This window comes from Euleptes europaea, chromosome 8 (assembly GCF_029931775.1).
Source record: "Euleptes europaea isolate rEulEur1 chromosome 8, rEulEur1.hap1, whole genome shotgun sequence".
NCBI classification, from domain to species: domain Eukaryota; kingdom Metazoa; phylum Chordata; class Lepidosauria; order Squamata; family Sphaerodactylidae; genus Euleptes; species Euleptes europaea.
Genome location: NC_079319.1, coordinates 236,261 through 258,782, shown reverse-complemented (window position 1 = coordinate 258,782; position 22,522 = coordinate 236,261). Strand labels below are relative to the sequence as shown.

At 58.9% G+C, this 22,522-nt stretch overlaps 1 protein-coding gene across 1 annotated transcript in view; it reads left to right on the top strand.

Annotated features, from left to right (window-relative positions):
• Positions 1-22,522, top strand: part of SCRIB (scribble planar cell polarity protein) — a 90,484-nt gene that overhangs the window by 55,606 nt on the left and 12,356 nt on the right. The window contains exons 14-29 of the mRNA XM_056854570.1: positions 2,428-2,673; positions 8,283-8,561; positions 9,638-9,700; positions 12,244-12,333; positions 12,476-12,553; positions 13,242-13,559; positions 13,756-13,836; positions 14,794-15,039; positions 15,577-15,687; positions 15,966-16,142; positions 16,922-17,038; positions 17,835-18,023; positions 18,103-18,222; positions 18,384-18,440; positions 21,495-21,551; positions 21,654-21,740. Coding sequence (XP_056710548.1) covers positions 2,428-2,673; positions 8,283-8,561; positions 9,638-9,700; positions 12,244-12,333; positions 12,476-12,553; positions 13,242-13,559; positions 13,756-13,836; positions 14,794-15,039; positions 15,577-15,687; positions 15,966-16,142; positions 16,922-17,038; positions 17,835-18,023; positions 18,103-18,222; positions 18,384-18,440; positions 21,495-21,551; positions 21,654-21,740 — 2,316 coding nt within the window. The remainder of the gene's footprint in view (positions 1-2,427; positions 2,674-8,282; positions 8,562-9,637; positions 9,701-12,243; positions 12,334-12,475; positions 12,554-13,241; positions 13,560-13,755; positions 13,837-14,793; positions 15,040-15,576; positions 15,688-15,965; positions 16,143-16,921; positions 17,039-17,834; positions 18,024-18,102; positions 18,223-18,383; positions 18,441-21,494; positions 21,552-21,653; positions 21,741-22,522) is intronic.

The window sequence follows — 22,522 nt, the reverse complement described above, 5'->3', positions numbered from 1 at the left end:
GTAAAGATATGGAGGAATTTAAATCAACATGGTCAAAGGCTACCGCATATTGGGATAAGGTGGCAAAAACGGATTTTAAAAGTATAGTTAACGAATTATAGTACAATATGATTTTAAATATGATATAATTATAGATATTTTATTTTGTAATGTCATAACACTCCATCGGAAGTCCAATGGTGAAGGACACTGGGGTGGGGGGGTGGGATTTGGATTCAGGGCACGATGAAATTTAGTGAATTGTATATTGTATTAATGGATAAGTAGTGCGCTGAACATGTATTTTTTTCTTTTTATATATATTATTATTATTTTTCTTTTTTCTTTTTTTTTTTGTGTGTATGTTTTATTATAAAAATAATAAAAAAATTATTTAAAAAATTCTCTCATATGCTCCAGCAACCAAAATAGATTTGCAATATGATCTCTAGTGCCTCCTCCTTTTCTGAATCCAGCTTGAACATCAGGTTGTTGGTAACAGTCTTTGTTGTAAGATTTTGAGCATCACTTCACTTACATGAGAAACTAATGCGATGGCCCAATTGTTGCTGCAATATATTGTCGAAGGCTTTCACAGTCAGAGTTCATTGGTTCTTGTAGGTTATCCGGGCTGTGTGACCGTGGTCTTGGTATTTTCTTTCCTGACGTTTCACCAGCAGCGGTGGCAGGCATCTTCAGAGGAGTAACACTGTCCTTCAGTGTTACTCCTCTGAAGATGCCTGCCACAGCTGCTGGTGAAACGTCAGGAAAGAAAATACCAAGACCACGGTCACACAGCCCGGATAACCTACAAGAACCAGTTGCTGCAATCTTTGACATCTCCTTTCTTAGGAAATGGAATGTAAATTAATGTTTCCAGTCTGTGGGCCATTGTTTTGTTTTCCATATCTGTTGGCATATTCTTGTCAAGATTTTGATGAACTCATTTTCTGTGGCTTGGAATAGCTCTACGGAGATCCCATCTGCTCCTGGTGCTTTGTTTCTCCCAATTGCTCTCAGTGCAGCTTTCACTTCACTTTCTAAAACTGTAGTTTCTTCTTCAAAATATTCTTCTTGGAAGGAACCTGTCATCGTTTCATCTCTTCTGTATAATTCTTCAGTATATTGTTCCCACCTTTTCTTTATTTTGTCCTGTTCAGTTAATGTATTTCCATGTTGATCATTCAGCATGCCTAAACTAAACAAGATGTACTGATAATCATAGGTGACTGTAACACAATACATGAAACTGCCTTATACTGAATCAGACCATTGGTCCATCAAAGTCAGTATTGTCTACTCAGACTGGCAGTGGCTTGCCAGGGTCTCAGGCAGGGGTCTTTCACATCACCTGCTTGCCTAGTCCCTTTGATTGGAGATGCTGGGGATTGAACCTGGGGCCTTCTGCAGGCCAAGCAGATACCCTGCCACTGAGCCACAGCCCTTCCCCAGTGGGGAGAAGTCCTAACCCAGAGCACTGAGGTAATGCTGGACTTTAAATGTCTGCAACTTGAAGTAAAGCTGGCCTGTCCTATTTAAATGTTGTTCAGGATCAGTAACGAGCAAAAGGGAAGGGGACTGCAGTCTGTTCTTTGTTCTCTTGCTCAGCCTGAGAGGCTGGAACTGACCATGTGTATTCCTTTTATTCATTTGTTAAACTTTCTGACTATTAGAATGTTCTAAACATTATTTATTTATTTTTATTTATTTATTACTGGACTTGTGGGGACCTGAAGGAAGGAGGGCTTGCGGATCCATTGCATCATACGTATACCTGTGAATGCCACAGTTGTTGTTGTTGGTGGGGGGGGGGCTTTTGTGCCGGTGCCCCTGCTTATGGACCATCTGGGGAAGGCTATACTGGGTGAGGAGAGCTGGGGGGGACTTTTTGGAGGTTCTCGCCTTGCCGCCTCTGCTGCACAGTGGAGATGTTGGTTGCGGGACCTCGTTCCCTTGTTTCCTCTTGGTTCGCTTGGAATTTTTAATGTAGAAAGGTGAGTTAGACATCCTTGAATAAACATAAGCACTGTGCAGAATGTAAAAATGGAACAGGCCCTGCCTGCAGATTTCAAATGTAACAGGAAAGGTTTGTGGGATGATGCCTGGGGGAGCAGAGACATTCTGAACACGCCGGACATTGCACACACATACACACACACACCTGGGAGACATGCTTCATCCCAGAGTTGTGGGGCTGCTGCTTTGCAGGCTCTGAAGGCACGGCAAAGGCCTGCAGGCAGAACAGGTATGTTTGGTTGTCTGCAGCAGTCCCTACTGTGCTCTGCAGTGGGGCTGAGAGAGAGACAGAGGCCTGTTCTTGCCCTATGCCTGCCAGGGTCAAGTGTTGCCTGACTCTGCCACCCTCCGAACTGTTTGGGGAGACAAACAACGTCTGTGAATGTGACAGCAGGCGTGGCTTCCACTGAACTTGCTGTTTGCCTCGCACAGGAGAAAAGACTGAGTGCCACATCCAACCAAAGTGAGGAGTCACAGATCTCCAGCAGCACGATCTCTGCTGGCTGCCAGGAGGAGCCAGGGAGGAACGTGCAGCAGACAGCGGGGCTGGAAGAGTCGGTGAGCGCCGGGGCCGAGAAAGAGGCAGCAGCAGCAGCAGAGAAGGGCCAGCGACAGAGCAGAGAAGAAGAGGAAGCCACAGGAGACCAAGAGGAAGAGCTGGAGGTGGAGTACAATGAGGTAGGAGGGCTGGGAGACTAGCTGCCTGCCTGCCTGCTTAGTGCTGTGAACGTCCACCGGCTGCCGTGGGCCGGGTTTCGGCCTTGAGCCGTACTGGGAAACTCGGGGGAGCAGCAGCTTCCAGTGTGCTGGGGAGGAAGCGTCAGGAGCTTGTTGGGCTGGTGAAAGGCAGAGAGCAAGGAGATGAGGATGAGGGGTCGATGTTGCCTTGTTATATCCCAGGAACCCTTTCTGCCTTGCCTGGGAGGGAGCAGGACGGCGCAAGCCGGTCCTTACTCAGCATCAGAGCAGATACGAGTAGGTGACCCTTTGGCTTGTGATGGGTGCCTGCTGGCCGTGCGAGGGCTGAAGCCAGAGGTCCAGTGCGGCTCCTGCTGCTTGTGTCTGGGGGAGGGAATGCTGCAATGCTCTGTGTTGCTGAAAGGTGTTCCCGGGGTGGGCGTGGAGCACTAGGAAGGAGGTTCGTGGCCTCCGGGGGCACCTTGAAGAGCCGTGCGTGGGCTAGGGGGTGTCTGTGTAGAACACTCTGTCGAATGCTCATATTGTGCTCATTCTGGGGTATGCACTTTTCAGTTGAGAATGCTTTGACCATGGTTCTGTTGGATATGAGTTCCCAAAACAAAGAGGGTGCATGAAAGGAGAAATAAACCTTCTGAAGTGGAAGTCATTCGAGTGAAGACTTTGAAGCCCAAGTTCATTTTGTGAACGGCACACCTGGAAGGGCTGCGTGGAGGCATTTGAGCCTCTTTGTTCCCATCTCAGAATGAGTGATACAGATCAGCGCAGGCCAGAGCAGAGCATGGCCTGGTGAGGGCTCAGCAGCCTCACTGGGAGCTCTTCTATTTATTTATGTCAAATGTCGCCCGCATTTCTCACAAGGATTGCACAGTGCAAAAGGCTGTGGGATATCTAAATAGCGGCGCAGCGGGGCTTTAGATTGCAGAGATCTGAAAACAGAGCTGAAACCAAGCTGAAGTAAAGCACGAGCATTAATAAATGTGATGCAAAACGATGCAAAAATTACCTAGTAGGTTCATACTTACAGCAACAGACAGTACACAGTAGTATATTCCACAGTTCCTCCAGTATAGTCCTATTAGCTGTGTAAAAAATCTTTCCTGAATAATTCAGTTCTGTATAGTTTGCCAACAGCCTGGAAGGTCAGAGTTCTCCTGACCTCTTTAGGCAGGCCGTTCCACAATGTGGGAGCCGCAACAGAGAATGGGCGTGGGCTGGCAGTTGTTGGTTTTGCCCTTTTGCAGGGTGGCACCCGTAGAAGGCCCTGTTCAGATGAGTGAGCATAGAGGTGGTCCCATAGAGGCGGTGGGCCAAGGTCATGGAGGGCTTGGTATGTGATGGCCAACATCTTGACTTGAGCCTGGTACCTGACGGGCATCCAGTGGCATGACTTCAAAAGGGGAGCGATTTGCCATCTAGCTTCTGGTAGGAACCAAGCTGTGGCTTCATGCACCAGTGGGAGCCTTGGAGTTGTGCCTGGCAGTCGTCGTCATGGACACAGGTGGGCAGGTTGGCTGTGCTGGGGCAGGGGGCCCTCTCCCGGGCTAGACCATCAGAAGAAACGGTTGTTTGCCGCTGCAGTCACTCGCTTTGCTAATAGCAGTGCTGGAGCCAGTGTAATTCCTAGGTTGTTAACCGAGCCAGCCAGCGTTGGCTGAACCCCACTGGAAGCGGGGAGCCCCAGGCCCTGCGTTGGCATCCGCCTTCCCGGGCAGCGTCACTTCTGTCTTGTCTGGGTTCAGGGTCAGCTGGTTCACTTTCAGCCACTTTACCCCAGCCGTCAGGCAGTGGCTCCGGACCCTCTCCTGCGTCACCGGGCAATTTGGATGGAGAAATGCAGAGCTGAGTGCCATTTGCATATGGTTGACATCCAGTTCCAAAACTACCAATGACTTCTCCCAAAGGCTTTACATAGAGGTTGAATGACATGGGAGACAAAATGGCATCCTGTGGAGCCTTACAAGGCAGTTCCCACACGGAAGGCAGTTCCCACACTGGTCTCCAGCAGTAGTGTGTTGAGTGCCGTCTGCAAGGAACCACTTAAGCCCGTCTGAAGTACATCCCTGGTACCTCCTTCTGCTGAGGAACGCCTCAACAGGACCACAGGGTCGCCTGTACTCAAAGCTGCAGGTAGATCCAGGAGGGGCAGCAAAGAAGGACAGCCCCTGTCTGTGTTCAGAGGGAGTTCGTCAGCTAAGGACTCCAGGTCTGTCTCTCTCTCTCTCTCTCCCCCATAGCCTGGCTTGGAACCAGACCGAAATGGCTCCATAGCCTGGGTTATCCAAGAAGGCCTGGAGCTGATCCGTTACTGCTCTTATAATCATTTCCCCCCAGGAATGGCAGGTTAGAACCTGGCCCATGTCATTTATCTGAATCTATACATAGTGGACGGATAACTGCCCCTTTGAGTGGCCAAGGTAAGGGGGCCACGAATGACTGGTGATGCAAGTCATGGACTCCTTCGTGTGGTCCTTACATGAAGTTAGCAGCCAGGAAGGCAAGGATCACATGCAGAAGTGGGGTCCTTCACAGATCCCAGGAACCCAACCCCCCCGTCAACATCCATCATGGTAACTGGGTCAAAATGGCCCATAAACAGATTAGAGGAAGAATTCATCATTTCTTCTGCTTGGCCTGTATTACAGCTGGCATCCAGATCAGAGTATATTCATGTTATTTTATCAGCAAGCAGTTTGCAGAGGTATCAGAGCTAATTGTTCCTGCAACCATAAAGGCTCAGGTTTAGCAGTCGGCACATGTCAGGATACTTTAAACAGATAAGATGGATGTAAGAAGAAGGAGAAAGGTTGGTTTTTATACTCTGTTTTTCTCTACCTTTAAGCGGCTTACAATCACCTTCCCTTCCCCTCCCCACAACAGACACCCTGTGAGGTAGGTGGGGCTGAGAGAGTTCGGAGAGAGCTGCGACTAGCCCAAGGTCCCCCAGCAGGCTTCATGTGGAGGAGTGAGGAATTAACCCCTACGCCCCGCTGGCTCATCGCTGATGCCATGGTCACAGAGAAAATAACATATCTCTGCCGCTCCCACCGCTGCCTCATAGGTCTTTACAACTCCCTTTCAGTACGGGTTTTCTGGCAGCTTCTGCCTAGATGTCTTCCAGCCCTCTTTAGGTCACCCAGCCCCTTGGTTAACCATAGGGCTAGCTTCTGTCTCAGAGGTGGGAGAGGTTGACGAGAGGCAGTCAGTCTTGGCAAGAGCTTCGAGGGGCTTCACGTTCCAGGCTGCCGCTGCAGAGCTTGTGTTTGGGATCCGTCCCCCCCCCAGGGTGTTTTGGGATCCAGAGGGGGGCCCCCGCGTGCGACTCTGTGCGCAGGCAGCCAGTTTCAGCGGGTCCCTCCCCTTTGCAGGCTGCTGGAGCCACACCCACTCTTGCCTTGAGCAGGTGGTGGCCGAACCGTGTCTCCATCTGCCTCTTCGGCCCTGAAGCGAGACCCTCCCATCAAGGGCTCTGTTCGCATGTTCAAGCCCAAAGCGTGGCCTCTTTCGTGTGCTAGGCAATCTTGGGCCAGCCCTGGTGAGGAGGAGCACTCAGCAGGAACTTTGGCGTGTCCAGGCCCGTCAGCCTGGGGGTCTCCCTCCAGCAGCTCCACCCACTCAGAGAGGGTGGGTGCCCACCGGGGAATTAGGTGGCTGGTGACTCCGATGACCTCCCCTTCTGTGTGGTGATGTGGGAGGTGCGCCATGTGGCCAGAGCCCTGGGGCTACAGTGAGGACAGGAGGCCTTTACAAGCAGAAGGGCCCGAATGCTTTTGCTCCGCAGAACCCTGGGATTGTCTGCACGATTCCGCACGTGTGGTGAGGGACAGTGGCTCAGTGGTGACTCAGCGGGACCGTAGCCCTGTAGAGCTCCTGCGCTTCCTCAGTGGAGACGGCTCTGACCTCGAGGGGCCCGTCGGCCGGACTCCATAGAAAGTAGCGGATTCTGGGGCCGTTGTGGTGGCTTCCTTGGGGCAGAGGGGGCCCCTCTGAAGCCAGGCTCCTTGAAAGGTGCCGGTTATGCCTGAGGCTCCAAGCAAAGCAGAACGGGTCGTCATCTCTGGTCAGCAGGGCCACAAAGAGGCTCAGTCTGTTGGTTGAAAAGGCAGCGGGCAGGGGGACCATGCAGCAGAAGAGAGGCTGCTGGAGAAGACTGAGCAGCTCCTGCTGCAGAACTCCTGGCCCCAGGGAGGAGGGTGTTCTGGTGCTGCTTCTGAGTGACAGATCGGTTGACCGCGAGGCGACTCCTGGTGAGACTTTCTTGGCCAGCATCTTGTTTCTGGCAGTGGCCGGTCACATGCTTCGCAGGAGCCCACAAGCTTGGGTATGAAGGCTGCCGTTCTCCCCCAGCATCTGCTGCCTCTCAACATGGAGGTTTTATTCTGGCCATCGGTGCGTTTGTCTGCTCCCCTTCTGAAGCCTTCCAAAGTAGTTCATGTCACCACAGCCTATGGCAAGGAATTCTGTGTGATTTGTTCAAGGAGAAACATATCACTGGAAGGGACTCCCAGGGTCACAATATAGGAAATTCACAACTACCTTTCCCCCACCACTCCCCCAGTGACCCCTGCTCCATGCCTCCCCTTTCCCTTTCCCTTCCCTCTCCGCAGGGGCTGCACGACGACTCCTTCACCCTCCCTCCTGCCGTCTAGCCCAGGGGCCTGGGGGGCCCTGTCCCTCCTCTCCCCAGAAGAGGTGCCTGGGGGCCCGCCCTTAAGGCGCTCTGCTGTGCTGCTCCCTTCAGTGACTCTGCCTTTTCTCCCTCATGCCACGAACCTCCACCCAGAAACCTTCATCTCCCTCTGGCCGGGCTACTGTGGTCAGCATTCCCCAGTGGAAGGAGTGGGGGATTTGTACCTCGTGCTGTCCTTGAGGGTCCCCTGTTTCCCCTAGAGGTGGAGGCAAAGACATCCTCTTCCGCTGGCAGAAGGGTCTTCTGTTTGTGGAGACGTCACACCTGACTCACAGTCAGTCTTAGCCAGTAAACCCTTTTGATCAGCACCGTGTTCAGGTAGAAGCTGGGTGGACCAGCTGTGTCCCCTTTTGGCCCCCTTGTGTCCCTGCAGGAGAAGGCCTTCTGCATCTGGCTTCCAGACTGATGGGAAAGCTTAAGTAGGCAGCCTGGGTAGGTTGATCTGTGAGTTTTCTTTTGCTTAAGAGAAACTGTGTCCTTCAGTATTTCCCAAAGAAGCAGAAAAATATCTCCCCACCCCCCCACCCCCAATGCAAGGATGGTCTTGTGTTATCTTCAGGTGGGTAGCCGTGTTGGTGAGCAGTAGAAGAGCTAGACTCAAGTCAAGTAGACCTTGAAGACCACCACCATTTCCAGGGCAGAAGGCTTTTCGCCGTCGGAGCTCCCCATGGGCCCCGTATGCCCTGGGAAACGTGCTGGTTTTTAGGGTGCCACTGAGCTCCCGTCTTGCTCTTGTTACGTGGTGGTCATTTGCAGTTTCTAGGTTCAGAAGGCCAGAGGCATTTTCATGAGGCCACTCAAAGCCCAAGGGTGGGGGAAGGTGAGTGCAGGAGCCGGCCGGCCATCCAACCAGCCAGCCAGCCGCCTTGAGGATTCCTTTCCCCTCTGGGTTGTGTTGCAGCCCTCCGTGCGTTTTGCCGAAGACACTCTTGTCCGCAGTGAGGATGATGAAGAGGAGGAGCGCCGGTTTCCAGCAGGGAAGCAGCGGTTGATCCGCAAGGACACCCCCCACTACAAGAAGCACTTCAGGATTGCTCAGCTGCCGCAGCCGGAGGCAGTGGTGGCCCTCTTGCAAGGGTTGAACACGGATGGAGGGGCCCCTGCCAGAGAGGAGGAGCTACGCAAGAACGGGTGGGGCGACGAGGAGGCTGAGACCCCGGCTCTTCCGCCCTCTGTCAAGGTAGGCTCCTGGGCAACCTTGATGTGGGTGGGGTGGGGAGTGAGGGGCTTGTGGGCAAGGAGGTAGTGCTGGGTCCTTGCTTCCCAGGGCCACCCCCGCCCCCCGCCAGTGGCTCAGGTGCCGTTCTGCTGTGGCTCTTCTCTGCCACCTCCGTCCAGGCCCGTGGTGATCTTCCTCGAGGCGGCTGACTGGCCGGCCTGCCTGCTTGCTTGCTTGCTTTCTGGGCTCAGCCATGCCGGTGTGAGTGAGAAGTTGAGAGGGTGCTGGAATCCAGCTGACCCAGTCCTGCCTTTCTTGCCAAGCCAGGGGTCTCTGCTCCTGAGGGCCTGGGTCTGCCAGTTCGTCGGGACCTTGCACGGGCCGGGCCTCTCGTGAGGGTCTTATGTTCTTATGTAGGGTCGAGAGTTTTGCTTCTGTGTCAGGCGGAGCCAGAAGGAGTTCCTCTGGCTCAGTAGCTCTCTCCTTCCCCCCCTCCAGGACCCCATGGAGTGGCACCCTTGGCCCTGGCCTGTGGGGGAGGCACTGCTGGGAGAAAAGCTGACTCTGGGGAGGGAGAGGACTCAACAAACCAGCCCCCTGCCCTCTGTGGGAAGGGGGGCGCTTTCTGCCTGTTGGCCTTTGGGAGCAGCAGGCATTGCGTCATGATGGTCCCGTGCAAGGGATGCTTGACACAACCCAGCCACCGTGGGGACGATGTGGTCGTCTGAATCCGCCCCGTGCAGCTCCCTGGCAAACAGTCCTCCTTTCAAGTACAGCTGAGGAAGGAGGGGCCTGAATTTGAGCCCTGGTCACAGAACCACTGATTCTTGGACCGCCGGACCATGGCTTGTGTGGCGAGAAGAACCTTGGGGGTAGGGGAGGGAAAGACAAGCCCTTCGGTGTCTGTTCCCCACCTCAGTGGCGAGCCCTCTGTCTGTATCTCTCTCCCTCTCTGTCTCCTCTCTCTGTCTTGGATGTGGGGCACTCGTTGGTGTTCGGGGCAGGGCCTGTCTGTCTGTCTGTCCATCTGTCTGGTGGCAGCCTGGTCCTTCTCCACTAATCCGCATGCCTCTCTCTACTGGTTCCTGTCCTAACAGGGGGTGTCGTTTGATCAAGCCAATAATCTGCTGATTGAACCTGCTCGCATTGAGGAGGAAGAGGTCTGTACGACTCCCAGCAACAACCCCCGCCCCCCGGCCTTCTCTTATTCTCCCCCCCTCCCCACCCCGTCCTTTTCCTTTGGGTCTTCTGGGACCCCACTGGCAGCGGCTGCAGGCTCTCCTCTCTTGCCTTTCTGTGCCTGAACGGGGGAGTGGGCTGGGCGGCTGGGTCCCCTCGGTCAGGCGGGGCAGGGGCGGGGCGGGACCAGCGCGTCAGATCAGAGTTTTGTGACAGGAAAAACCACAGATGTTCCGTGCAGTGGGAGAATGCTGTGGAGTTCACTCTGAGACCCCGCTGAAATAAATGCAAGAATACATTTTTAAAAACAGTAATTTAAAAATCATCCTTGTAAAAGACTGAATGAGCTGAGCAGATGAAGAAAGTCTGGATTTCAAAAGTCAGACATCAAAGCAAATAATATTGGGCTCAGGAAGTCCTTTCACAAGTACCGTAACAGTACAGTTGTTACATTTAGAGGAGACTAACATCCACAGGGTTTTATACAACACACAAGGAGACAGACATCTTATGACTGACCTGTAAAATGTTCTAGCCAGGACGCTTTCCACGGCAACCCATGCTTCAGCACAAAGAGGGGTCTCCGGGCATGTTTTGTGACACCAGAAGGCAGGGGGGGGGGGTGATTTCTGGCTGCCTCGTGGGGGATTGTGTGTGTGTGTGTGTGTGTGGCAGCAGAAGCCTTGGCTTTGATTCACTTTTTAGAGTCTAAGTAGTAAACAATAAAAAAATTTTTAAATCTGATTGACTAATACCCTGAAACTTGAATGATTACGCTACCTCCACCTCTCCTTGCTTCCAGCTGTAAAATGTAATCAGTGTCCCCCTCTCACCTGTTCTATCCATGCTTTCCCTCTCCTTTTTGAATGCTTTTGGGATACCAAAGGATGGTTTTGAGGGGGGTGGGGGTACGTCAGTGGGTTTAGAGGCCCCTCCCCACTCCTTTGCTGCCCATCCAAAAAGGCCCGGGTCAGAAGGGTCCCTCCCGCCCAAGCGGTGAGTGTTAGGCCGAGTGCTGGGGCTGAGACCTGCCTGTCCGGCCCCTTGTCTGTGAGGCTGCTGAGGTCCTGCCACATCCCCGGAAGAGAGAGTGTTGGGGGGGGGTGAGGAGCAGAGGCAGAGGTGAGCCATCATCCGCTCCCCGTGTGGAAGAGGACTGTGGGCCGGAGCACCCTTGGGTTCTTAACGGGGAGCTGCTGGGGCAGAAGAGGCAGACGTGAGCCTCAGCCGTGTCCTTGGCCATCCCAAGCAAAATGGCATGGGAGCCCTGCCAGGAATGGGTGGTTGCATCAGCCCAAACATTCCTGCTTCTCTAGCTGCTGGCCCGAAGGGGAGGGGGGCACATGGCAAGAGCCCCCTGGCGGAGAGGGGCGGGTAAGTATCTGCGCACACGCATGCTTCCCCATGACCCCGCCCCCTCCACCCTGCTGTCCCGCAGCACTGCTTGTTGAGCCCGGCTGCCCTTCGCTTAAATTTGGCCTCCCCCTCCCCCAGGAGCTGCTCTTCAGCCTTGGACGGACCAAAATAGCAGCCGGGATCCCTGACCGGCCGTGCGCTGGGTGGCTCACGTGTTTGGCATGCGTGTGCCCTGGCTGAAACCTGTGCCCCCAGAGAGGAGGCCCTAATGCCCCTCCCGGCTCCCAGAGAGACTGGCACTGGGGGGGGGGCAGCCTTGCCTCTGCGCTCACTCCTGCCCCTGCTCTCTAGGCCCAGTGGCCGCGGCTCCCTGGCCAGGCCACTGGGAAGCAGAGGTCTTTTCTGCAGTGACCTCTCCCCCTCGCCGCCCGTGCTTGCCCTGCCTCCTGCTGCTCCCTTGGGTGAGCAGCCCCCCCCTTGACACAGGAGGGGCCCTTTGCCGTGCTGGAGATGGGCAACTCTCACCTCGCATCACGAGGGGGGGCGAGGAGAAAGGGTGGCCCCAGGGCCACGGACCAGAAATGAGAAGGAGCTCTGGTGGTCCTCTAGGAAGCTGTCCCCCCCAGCCATACAAACCACACAAGGACCCACTTGCCCCCCCCCCGACAATCTGATGGCAAGCAATCCCAAGGCAACCACTCGCTGTTCTCGATGGTCCCTGCGCGAGAGCGGAGTCCTCCTGGGCTGGAGTGTCTGGTTCCGATCCACCCCTGCTGATCAGCTGTCCGATGTATGTGCTGTAGGCATCCTGCTTCCCAGACTCATCCAGGGGGCGGGCGGGGGTTACATGCCGTGATAGTCCTCCTGCCTGGCGGGGGAGAGGGGGTGAAGCTGGAGCCCTACCCAGTGGGCTGGAGGTCTGCTGTGAGCCTTGATGCCAATGGCCTTTGCAGGGGCTGCGCCCCACACTAGGCTGCGGCCCCCGTGTGTGTGTGTGTGTGTGTGTGTGTGTGTGTGTGCATTGCCCCCTTGGGCACACTCCCTGTCGATGCACCCCCCCTGATGAGCCCTGGGAGCGGCCCCTCCCCCACGTGTCTCCACTGCCGGCCGTTGTCCGAGAGGGCCCGCTCGACTCTGGCCGTAACCCCTCGTCCCCTTTTGCTTCCAGCTGCCTCTGACCATTGTGCGGCAGACGGGGGGGCTGGGCATCAGCATCGCAGGGGGCAAAGGCTCCACCCCCTACAAGGGAGATGATGAGGTAACTGCGGGGGAGGTTCCAGCTGTTTGGGGGAGGGAGGGAGGGGGGCTCAGGCCCTGGAGCAGCTCCTGAGGGTGACGCTGGGGCCTGGAACTGGAGCAGCGAAGAGCCAGGATTCTCCGCCGCTTGGCTCTCTTTTCAGGGGATCTTTATTTCTCGTGTGTCAGAGGAAGGCCCGGCTGCGCAGGCGGGGGTGCGTGTGGGAGACAAGCTCCTGGAGGTGAGAGGCCCTGGCAGCTAGGGGCAGGAGGGCGGGCGGCGGGGGAGGTCTTCCCATGTGGCCCCAGTCACCACCGGCCCTGCGGACCAGGCTTTCGGGGCCCAGCACTGCACCTGGCAGGTTGCGCTGGCGAGTTCTGGGGCGGAGTGAAACTGGCAGGGAAGGCGGCTTTTGAAAGCCGTCTTCTTGGGCTGGAGGCTGCAAACTGAATGAGAGGGGCCCTGCCCTCCCCCTGCCCTGCCACTATTTCCCCCTGCCGCTCTGTGCCCCGAGCAGCTGTGCTTGGCGCCTGCTGGCCCCTCGAGGTCTCTTCCCCTTTCTCTTCTTCGGGTGCCCTTTGGCTTGTTCTCTCCCCCCCCCCCCGTTCTCCTGCCGTGTGTGTACAGATACCGTCTCTCCAGTTGGTACGCAGTACCTGAGGCCGTGCCTCTCTCCTTCACTCCCCCCCCATACCCCTCTAGTGTGACGGCTGCCATGCCCAGGGAGGTTTCCTCCTGTGGCTTTTCTGGTGGGGTTTGCCCATCTCCCACCCTCCAGCCATGGGCTGCTGTGGCTGTAGGCTGGCAGAGGAGAGCTGCTGTCTTCTGGCTTCCGTTCCGCAGGGGCCGGTGCAGGGGCCAGCGCGCAGCAGCAGCCGCCGCCTTCGGGTGGTGGCCTGAGGGTGCGCCCTGCTCTCCCTCCGCTGCAGGTGAACGGAGTCTCGCTGCACTGTGCCGAGCACCACGTGGCAGTGGAGGCCCTGCGTGGCTCGGGCAGTACCGTCTCCATGACGGTGCTGCGGGAGCGGATGGTGGAGCCCGAGAACGCCATCACCGTGACGCCCCTGCGGCCTGAAGACGACTACAGCCCCCGGGAGCGGCGAGGGGGCAGCCCGAGCTTTCCCGAGAGGCCTGAGGGGGCGCCCCCCACAGAGCGGCTCTCCGCCTGCCTGATGCGCAACGAACGGGGGCTGGGCTTCAGCATTGCCGGGGGCAAGGGCTCCACGCCCTACCGGCCGGGGGACACGGTGAGTGGTGGGCCGGGCCTCGCAGGGGGTGGGCTCCTGGCACAGGTGGCCGGTTGGCGACATTCGATCCCCGCCTGGTAGCTTATTCTGGGCTCTGCACTGGCCCCGGGGAGGGGAGTGTCCGAGGGGCACTGGCTCAGGGAAGGAGGGGGGGCATTTTCTGGGGGAGGTGGCCTGACCTGCCTCGTCCTTCCAGGGGATCTTTATTTCACGGATTGCGGAAGGGGGTGCAGCACATCGGGACAGCACCCTGCGCGTGGGAGACAGAGTCCTCTTGGTGAGTGGAGACTTGGGGGAGGGAGGGATTGCAAGCATGGGAGGGGGGAGAGAGCAGGCCAGCTGCCATTGGGTGGGAGTGACCTCTTCTTTGTGGCCCTAGAGACCAAGGGCCCCACTCGCTGCCTGCCCAATGTTGGAAGGTTAACAGCCTTCAGCTGATGTGCTCAGGAGGGAGCCCCTTTGGGCTGTCCACCTCGGGGAAGGTGGCGCTGAGGCTCAGGAGAGCTGGAAGGCGCCTCTCTGCCATCATCTGTCTCTGAGGCTGCCGTGCGTGTGTGTGTGTGTGTGTGTGAGTGTGTGTGCTGCTGTCAAAGGCTTCTTGGCTGTCTTCTGTGATGCCCTCTTAGTTCTGACCCGCCCCTCCCGACCTTCCTTCCCTTCTGGCTCATGAGTCTTCTTCACTTGCTTGCTGCCTGCCTGGGGGGAGGGGGGGCTGTTTCTCCTTTTGCCTGTGCTGGTGGGAAGTTTCTGCCCCCCGGCAGCCCCACTGAGGGCACCTTAGGGGGCTGTGGGCCTGTGTAAGCCCCGGGACGGACTTGTCAGTGCTGGCTTCTGTCTGCCTGCCCTCTCTTTCCCTCTGTCTGTGCCTGGCCCCCTCTGGCGCAAGCGGTTTCTCTGCGGTGGGAGCAGTCTTGGAGCGAGGGAAGGGGCTGCGGCCGGCTCTTGTGGGGGACGGGACCTGGATCGGCGCCACCTGCCCTCCCAAGAGATCTGGGCAAGACCCCCATCCCCCTGCTCGAAGCCTTGGCCAGTGTGGGCTGAGAGAAGGGGGGAGCAAGCCCGGTCTCTGCTGAGAGCAGCTGTGCACCCGTTGGTGCTCATTGTCCTGGGGGCCCTGGGGCCAGGTGCTCTTGGCGGAGGCTGCGTGGGCGGCCAGGTGTGGCTCCAGAGCATGGGCTGCCTCACGTCTCCCGCTGCGCCCACGGGCACTGACGCTGCTTTGGCGCCGTTCCAGATCAATGGGGTAGACATGACAGAAGCCAGGCATGACCAGGCCGTAGCGCTGCTTACGGCCACCTCGCCCACCATCACGCTGCTGGTCGAGAGGGAGGCTGCCGCTCCACCCAGCGAGGGAGACCAGTCCTTGGGGCAGCGAGTGCGGGTCCACTCCCCGCCACCCCCCGCCCAGCAGGGGAGTCCGCCCGAGGAGTCCTGCAGTAGCCATCTGCCCCAGGCCCTGGAGAGCCAGTACCCTGTGGAGGTAGGAGAGCTGGGAATTGGGGGAGGGAGGGAGGGCAGCAGGAGGAGAGGGGGGGCGCTGCCTTGTGCTGCAAATCAGACCGTGCGTTTGGACTCCTTTCTAGGTCGGAAGGCTGCTTCCCCCCCCTCCCCCCCGGGAGCCTGCTGCCCTCTGGGGCTCTGACCTGGGAGCCCCCCTGGCAACACAGACCTGTGTGGGTGGGGGGGTGGTGCTTCCGATCTGGCCAGTGACTGGGATGAGACCCGGGGTCAGTTCTGAGTCCTCTCCTGCCTGTTTTCCACGGTGTGGCCTTTTCCCTCCCCTCCGGCCCCCCAGGGCCACCTGCAGCTTTCTGAGTAGGCTCTGTTAATACATACCAGTAGGGATACTTGCTTCTCTGCTTGCGTGTTGCAGGCCCTGACCCTGCTCAGTGGCTCCCCTCAGTGCCCCCGGTCCCCGCACGAGGGCTGTAGGCATCCCCTCCCGTCTCCCAGGCGTCATCTCACTTTGTTCTTGCCCCCCCCCCCCACAAAACACGGCATTCCTTTTTCTGTGCAGGAAATATGCCTGGTCAAAGCCGGGGGGCCCCTTGGGCTCAGCATTGTAGGGGGCAGCGACCACTCCAGCCACCCCTTTGGGATCCAGGAGCCAGGCGTCTTCATTTCTAAGGTAGAGGACCGGGGTGGGGGGGGACAGGGCGGGAGTGCCTTGGGAAGGGGGCCGTTTGGGGAGGCCAGGCTGACTCGTGAGGCCAGGCTGGCGTGCCCTCTGATACCGTTCACTGGCACAGGCATGCATTGAAGCCCTGCCCTTGGGGGTCGCCCAAGCATCCTGCACACCTTTGGGCACCATGTTTTTCCCGGCTCTCCTCTGCGCTTTCCAAGAGCTGCTGCCTGCTTGAGCTCTCCCGCTTGCTTCATCGTCTTGTTCTCACGCCGCCTCCGTAGGTGATTCCCCGGGGACTGGCGTCCCGCAGCGGGTTGCGCGTGGGGGACCGGATCCTGGAGGTGAACGGCATCGACCTCCGCCACGCTGCTCACCAGGAGGCTGTGAGTGCCCTCCTCTCCAACACACAGCAACTGAGGATGGTGGTCAGGCGAGACCCACCCCCGCCCGGGATGGAGGTAGGTGAGGCCATGCCGGGGCAACCCCTTGGCCCTTCCTGGTGCGTACTAGGAGGCAGGGCACTGCTATTGCCTGGGGGGCCCCCCTCCAGGTGAACTGGAACTGGGAGTCGCCGTCTCTCTCTGGGGTCCGTCCACTTTCGGGAGACGGCATCGTGGTCTCATCCCTCGTGCCCCTGCCCCTTGCCTCAGCTGCCAGCCCTGTGCCCTGTCGGCAGACGAGGTCCGGCTGGGGTGAGGGGCCATGTTTGTCCCTAACTTCCTGAAGAGCTGTCTCCACCCCTTCTCCCCCTAAGATGCAACCAGTGAGTGGCTGTCACCAGGGCGCCCTGTCCCTGAAGGGGGAAGGGTGTCCGCTCTCCAGGGGCTCCTCCCTGCTCCAACCGTGCCTCTTGTCCAAGAGCTGCCTGTGGACGAAGTCAAACTTTCCTGCCTTGAGGAGAGTTTTGCTTCCCATTGGGTTGCGTCTCAGAAGAGCAGTGAAGCTGCCTGACGGTTGGCTCAGATACACTTGGGGAGGGGAGAGAAGTGGCTTTCCACAGGCAGCCTCTCTTGGCCTGACCGCCTCCTGCTCTCCCTGAGCCGGGCCTGATCCCAGATCCTGGGGGGTGGGGGAGATACCCTTTGACCCTTCTGAGTGTGCCTTGAAGAAGGGGCCAAGCTCAAGCTTTGGGGTGGGTGGGCTTGCCCGCTGGGCCTGGGGGGGCCGCTGTTGCCAAGCAACGGGCAGCGGGATCTCTCGGCCTGCCCGGCCCCTCATGTCTTCTTTGCATTGGCAGGAGATCTGCATTGAGAAGAGGCCTGGGGAGAAACTTGGGATCAGCATCCGAGGCGGTGCCAAGGGCCACGCAGGGAACCCCTTTGACCCCACAGACGAGGGCATCTTTATCTCCAAGGTACCCCAGGGCCTCTCGGCCTCCACTGCCTCCATCCCCCTCTTTGCTGAGGCCTCCCAGCCACCCCCCGCCCCAACAATGCCACTGAAAGCCTTGGCCATGAGGCAGGGGGAGCAGCCTGCCCAAACTGTATTGGGCGGTTGGTTGGCCTGGGGAATGGGCCGGCATTTCAGCAGGGAGTCCAGCCAGCATAGCTGGAACTGAAAAGTTGAGCAGACTCTCCTGTGCAGCAGCAAACCTGTCTCAGCTTTTGTTTTGAGACGCAAGCGAGTGAGCATCGCACCCTTCAGGGCTGTGGGAGGAGAGAGGCGTCTTCCTCCCAGCTCAGGAGGAAGAGCAGAGGCAGGTCCTGCGCGCTCGCCTCCCCTGGTGTCTTCGGCCTGCTCCTGGCACTGGGTTCGCCTCCCTTCTGCTGTAGGAAGAAAGAAGGGAGCTCCTGCAGTCCGCCAAAGGGCAGGACTCGAGAGGAGGCAGAGAAATTCCCAGTAGAACCAGGGAGAGCTTTCCGGGCCACAATGAGACACAGTTGGGACTTGGAGTCCAAGGGCCCTTCAGCTTCAAGTTCTCAGAGCACTGCCGGCTGTGGGCCTGGGATGCGGGCAAGGGGTGGGGGGCGTTCCCTTACTGAGAATGCAGACAAATCATGTGATGTGTGTGTGATGGAGGGGCTTGTTTCTATGGAGCCCCTGCCCCTCGGTGGGCCTTCGAGTGCTGCCAGGCTTTGGGGAGGGCCCCTTTCTCCTGTGCCCGCCCTCAGGCATTGCCGCTTTCTGCTGGGGCATCCGGCGCCTTGCAGGTGAGCTCTACTGGCGCTGCAGCCCGTGACGGCCGGCTGAAAGTGGGCATGCGTATCCTGGAGGTGAACCATCAGAGCCTGCTGGGCATGACCCACGCCGAAGCGGTCCAGGTCCTGCGTGCCGTCTGCGATTCCCTCCTGGTGCTCGTCTGCGATGGGTTTGACCCCAAGGCAGTGGCTGCCCTGGAGGTGAGTGGTGGGCCGGGCAGGGGCTCTTCGCCACTCCCTCCTGCCGGGCCGGCAGCCGACCATTGCCTTCCTCTTGCAGATGTCCCCCGGGATCATCGCCAACCCATTTGCGGCCGGCATGGGCCGCAAGAACAGCTTGGAGAGCATTTCCTCCATCGACCGGGACCTCAGTCCGGAGGAGCTGGATCTGCTGCAAAAGGTGCCAGGTCTTGGAAGGTGTGGGGAGGGGGCCTTTCCTTCCTTCCTTCCTCCCTCCCTCCCTCCCCGGTTTCCCGCACTGAGACCATCCTGGTGGGAGAGCCCCCCCCCCTCGTGCAGAGGCTTGCATGGCGGGGCACTGACCACCCCCTTTGTCCCCAGGAGATGGAGATGGTGAGGGAGACAACCCAATGGGAGAGGGAAGAGAAGGAGAAAGTGGTGAGACTCCGTGCCCTCCCGCTCTCTCTCTCTCTCTCTTGCCGTGCTGTCCCGGCCCCAGGACTCGAGAGGGGCCTGTGTTCCCTGCAGGCTGTTCCACCCCCCACCCCGGCTGCCCCACTCACTGCCCCGGCTTTTGCTTTGTGACTGGGCCGGGGCCCTGCTCAGAAAAGGCTGTGAGATACCCTCAGATGGGGGCCTTCTGTTTGGTGTGCTTGCGGGAGGGGGGGCTCCTGCTGCTTGCCCCCTCGCCTCTCCCCTTTGCTTGCCATGGTCCACCCTGGTGATCCCTACTAGGAGCTCGCCTGCTTGCTTGCTTTAGCGTGGGAAGTGGCTGCGGAGTCCAGAAGGGGAGGGATGCCCTCTGCTTACAGAGAGCTCCGTGGGGGGGAAGGGGCTCCTGGGAGGTGGCCCGGCTGGGCTGTGGGCCCAGGCGCTCAGCTGCAGGCTGCTAGGAGAAGGTGTTGCAGAGATGACGGGGGACAGAGTGGGCTTTGGGCCTGCGAGAGCGGTGGGATCAGGAGCAGAGGCCTTGTGGGTCTTTGCATTGGCCGTGAAGCTGCTGCTGCCACCACTTTGCCTCTCTCACCCGGCGCCGTCTGCTCTGACTGGCAGCCGCTCTGCCGCCTCTGGTCCACCCTTTAACTGAAGGGGCCTTGAGCATCTTCAGCAACCCAAGCTGTTGTCCCCTCACTGAGGAATGGGACAAAGCGAGAAACGTTGGCTGCGCATCAGGCTCTGACCAGGCCCTGTGTGTGATGAGCAAGAGAGGAGCCTCCAACTCTTGTGACCAAAGCCGAACTGTCCACAGCCGTCCCCTTGGGGGGGGGGTGGTCTGTTTGCAGGGGCAGAGTTTGGAGGGTGACTTGAAAGGATGGTGGTGGTTATGTGACTCCAGAAGAAGAAACGCTCTGGGGCAAAACCAGGGCCAAGCCGGCTTCCTTCTCCTGTCCCCTCCAAAGATTTCCTTTGGGGAAAGGCCGCCTATGCTTCTCTTGCTGCTGCTGCGGCCTTCAAGGAGAGTGTAGGGGGGGAGGCTCTTTGGTCCCCATCTCTGGCCTGTGCCGAGGCTGGACTCTTGGCCACAGGCTGCCTTCTGCCTTCTGCCTGCCTCGGAAGAAAGGTAGAGGTGCTGGGGCCCGGCCTGCCTCCGTGGCCGCAGACGCTCCTGGGCTGACCAAGCCCCTGAGGTGCCGCGATCCAGCTCTGGCCAGGTGCCCTCAAGGTCAGGCCGCAGTCGGTGCTGGTGAGCTTGTGCTGGGCCTCGTGTGGCCTTTCCACGCTCTGCTTCTGATTGCCTGGGAGTTCTTTGTAGAAACCGCTGGGTGGCTTGGTGTAGTGGTGAATGTGTCAGACTAGCATCTGGGAGACCCAGGTTCAAATCCCCCCTCTGCCATGAAAGCTCGCTGGATTGGGCCAGCCAGGCTCTCTCAACCTAACAGGGTGGTGGTTGTAAGCCATTCGGGGGAGAAAATGAGGCCTTCAGCGCCTAAATGGAAGCTGGGGAGGCCGCAGGAAATCCGTGGCCCTCCGGCCCCAGGGGCGAAGGAGGCAGCAGTTCCAGTTACTGGCTTGTGTCTTCAGAGCGGGGGTGGGGGGTGGGGGCTCCATTCCTGGTGGCGAAAGATGGAGCTGTGGGTGGGGCAGCGCAGAGGCTGCGGGGGGGGGGGTCCTTTTGCAAGGAGCCCTGGAGCTCAGAGCTGAAGGGGAGGAGGCGCTCCCTCCCTCCCTCTCCAATCGCATGGCTGACCTTCTGTGACCAGGGTGGGATTTGCAAGTCCCCCTCCCCCCCTTGCCCTGCACACATCCAGCACCACGTTCCTGGCCCGCCCGTCCACCTAGGGGCAAGGGGGGGCTCTTTCCCGCCCTCCAGCTTGTCTCTCTGTGCAGGCCCGAGTGTGGCTGGTGCAGGGCAGTGGCTCGCTGCTCTGGAGGTCTCTGCTCTACCCCCCCCCCATCCCCACCCCAGTTTTGAGAGGCTGTGCTTTTTCCGGCCTTCTGCACGGGCCGGCCTGGCCTCACAAGGAGAGGGCCAGAGACTTGCTTCTTTTTGCTTTTTTGGATACCAGCTGACATTCTTGAGCAGCTGGATTCTGCCCCCCCACACACACACACACACTGCCTCTATTCTCCCTCTGTGGGCTACAGCTGCTCTCCCTTGCAGTCCTGCCCTTCCATCGGGCCCCCTCCGCTTCCTTCGGAGCCGGGCCCTCGCTTCGTCTGGCTCTGCACTGTCCGCTCTGACTGGCCTCCAGACTCGAGAAGAGCGGCCCAACGAAAGGGCATTGAGCCTCTGGTGCTTCCTGGGCCTGACTGTGGAGGTCCCTGGGGCTGCCGGCAGACCCTTCCTCGATGAGTCTGCCAGTCTGCCCATTTTCACTCACTCAAAGGGGGAGAGAAGCCCTTCTTTTTGTCCATCGTGAATCTGCTGCTCGTCACCTTCCTCAGGCGCCTTCGAGTTCTAGTATTTTGGAGAGGGAGAAACGGTCCCCTTTCTCCACTCCCTCCACCCCAGGCATAATTGGATCGACCTCTGTTGCATCCCGCCTTAGCCGTCCTTTGAATCGTTCACTCCTCGGGAAGGGGCTCCATCCCTGTAGTCCTCTTATCCAGCCACGGAGAGCCTGCTGGAGCTGCTGCCGCTCCTGCTGTTGGCTTTGCTGGGCGGAGGATTTCCGCAGCCCCTTTGCAGCCCTTGGATGGGATTGGTGTGGCGCTCTTCTCCCCCCCCCCCCCTGTTGATTTGTAAAGGAAAAGTGGGGCCAGGGACGTGGTGTTTGTTGACAGAGAAGGGCTTGTCTGGCCGGTGGCTCCGCTTGGAGGCCTTGCAAACCCCCCCTCCCCTGTGGCTGGTCTCTGTGCTCTGCCTGGTGTCGCTGCAGGGCTCCCTTCTCCCTGTTGCCCAGCTCGTGGCTCGGGATGGCCTGCTGCTCTCTCTTCCCTCCCCGCTGGGTGGTGTCGGTGGGCTCCTGTCCCAACTCTCCCCCCCCCCCCACTGACCCCTTTGCCTCTCTCTTTGCTTGTGCTGCCCTGACTCTGCCTGTCCCTGGGAAGGAGCGGATGCGCAGGCAGCGGGAGACAGCCGCACAGCTGCTGGCGGAAGCCGCGGAGGTGAGCGCGGAGAGGGGGAGCGCTCCGCTGGGTTGGGCCGGGGGGGGGGGGCAGCATGGTCCCCTCCAATCCTGCCTGTTCTGCTTCCCTTCCCTTCCACAGGACGTCTGCACCGAGCCCCTGCAGCTGGACTACCGCACCCTGGCGGCCCTGCCCAGCAGCGGCCTCCCAAAAGCCGCCCCCCGTAGTGTAAGTGGAAGCCCGGAGCTGCCAGGGCGCCCCCCCCCCCCGGCCTGCCTTCTCTGCCAGCCCGAGGGCTGTCGTCCAGTGGGTCTTGTCGGGCTTGAGCTGAAGGAGCTCTTCTGGCTGGTCTGGCAACGGGGCAGGCTGGTGGGGAGGAGTGCAGCCCCTGGGCTCTGCTTCTCCCCCCGCTCCCTGGGTTGGGGGGGCTCATCTCACAGGGGATTCCTGTACGGCAGGGTTGGAGCAGCTGTTGGGCTGGAATGCACAGGCGCTGCGAAGCGTCCATCTATACATGGAGTCCTTCTCCCCATGATCCTTTGTGCTTCTAGGACGTGGTGATTGTGCAGTGCCGCGAGGGCCTTGTACAGCCGAAAGAAGGGCGGCGGGGGGTGGGGGCCGTGCTGAGCAAAGAGGAGCCTGCCCAAAGTTGGCACCTGGGCAGGGAGAGGGGGTGTTCAAGCTGCCGGGTGGGGGGGCTGCTGCTCTCTCTGGGTGTCGGAAGAGGCCTGCTGGATCAGACCAGGGAAGGTCCACCCTAGTCTAGGCCCAGGCCTCCCAAGAGCCCCCCCCCCCGGGGGGGTTCCAGAGGTTTTTGCTGCCTTGCGATAGGCCCCCTTCCCCTTCTGGGAACCCGGAGAGAGAACACAGCAGGACTGGAAGACTCTCGGTGTGTATGTGTGGGAATGCCAGGGGTCTTGGGAGCGGCTTCTCTTCCTGGGATTTGCGGGGCTGTGTTGCTGGGGAGGGTGAGTCTGGAAACCTGATCTGTGGCCTGAGTGGGACGGCTG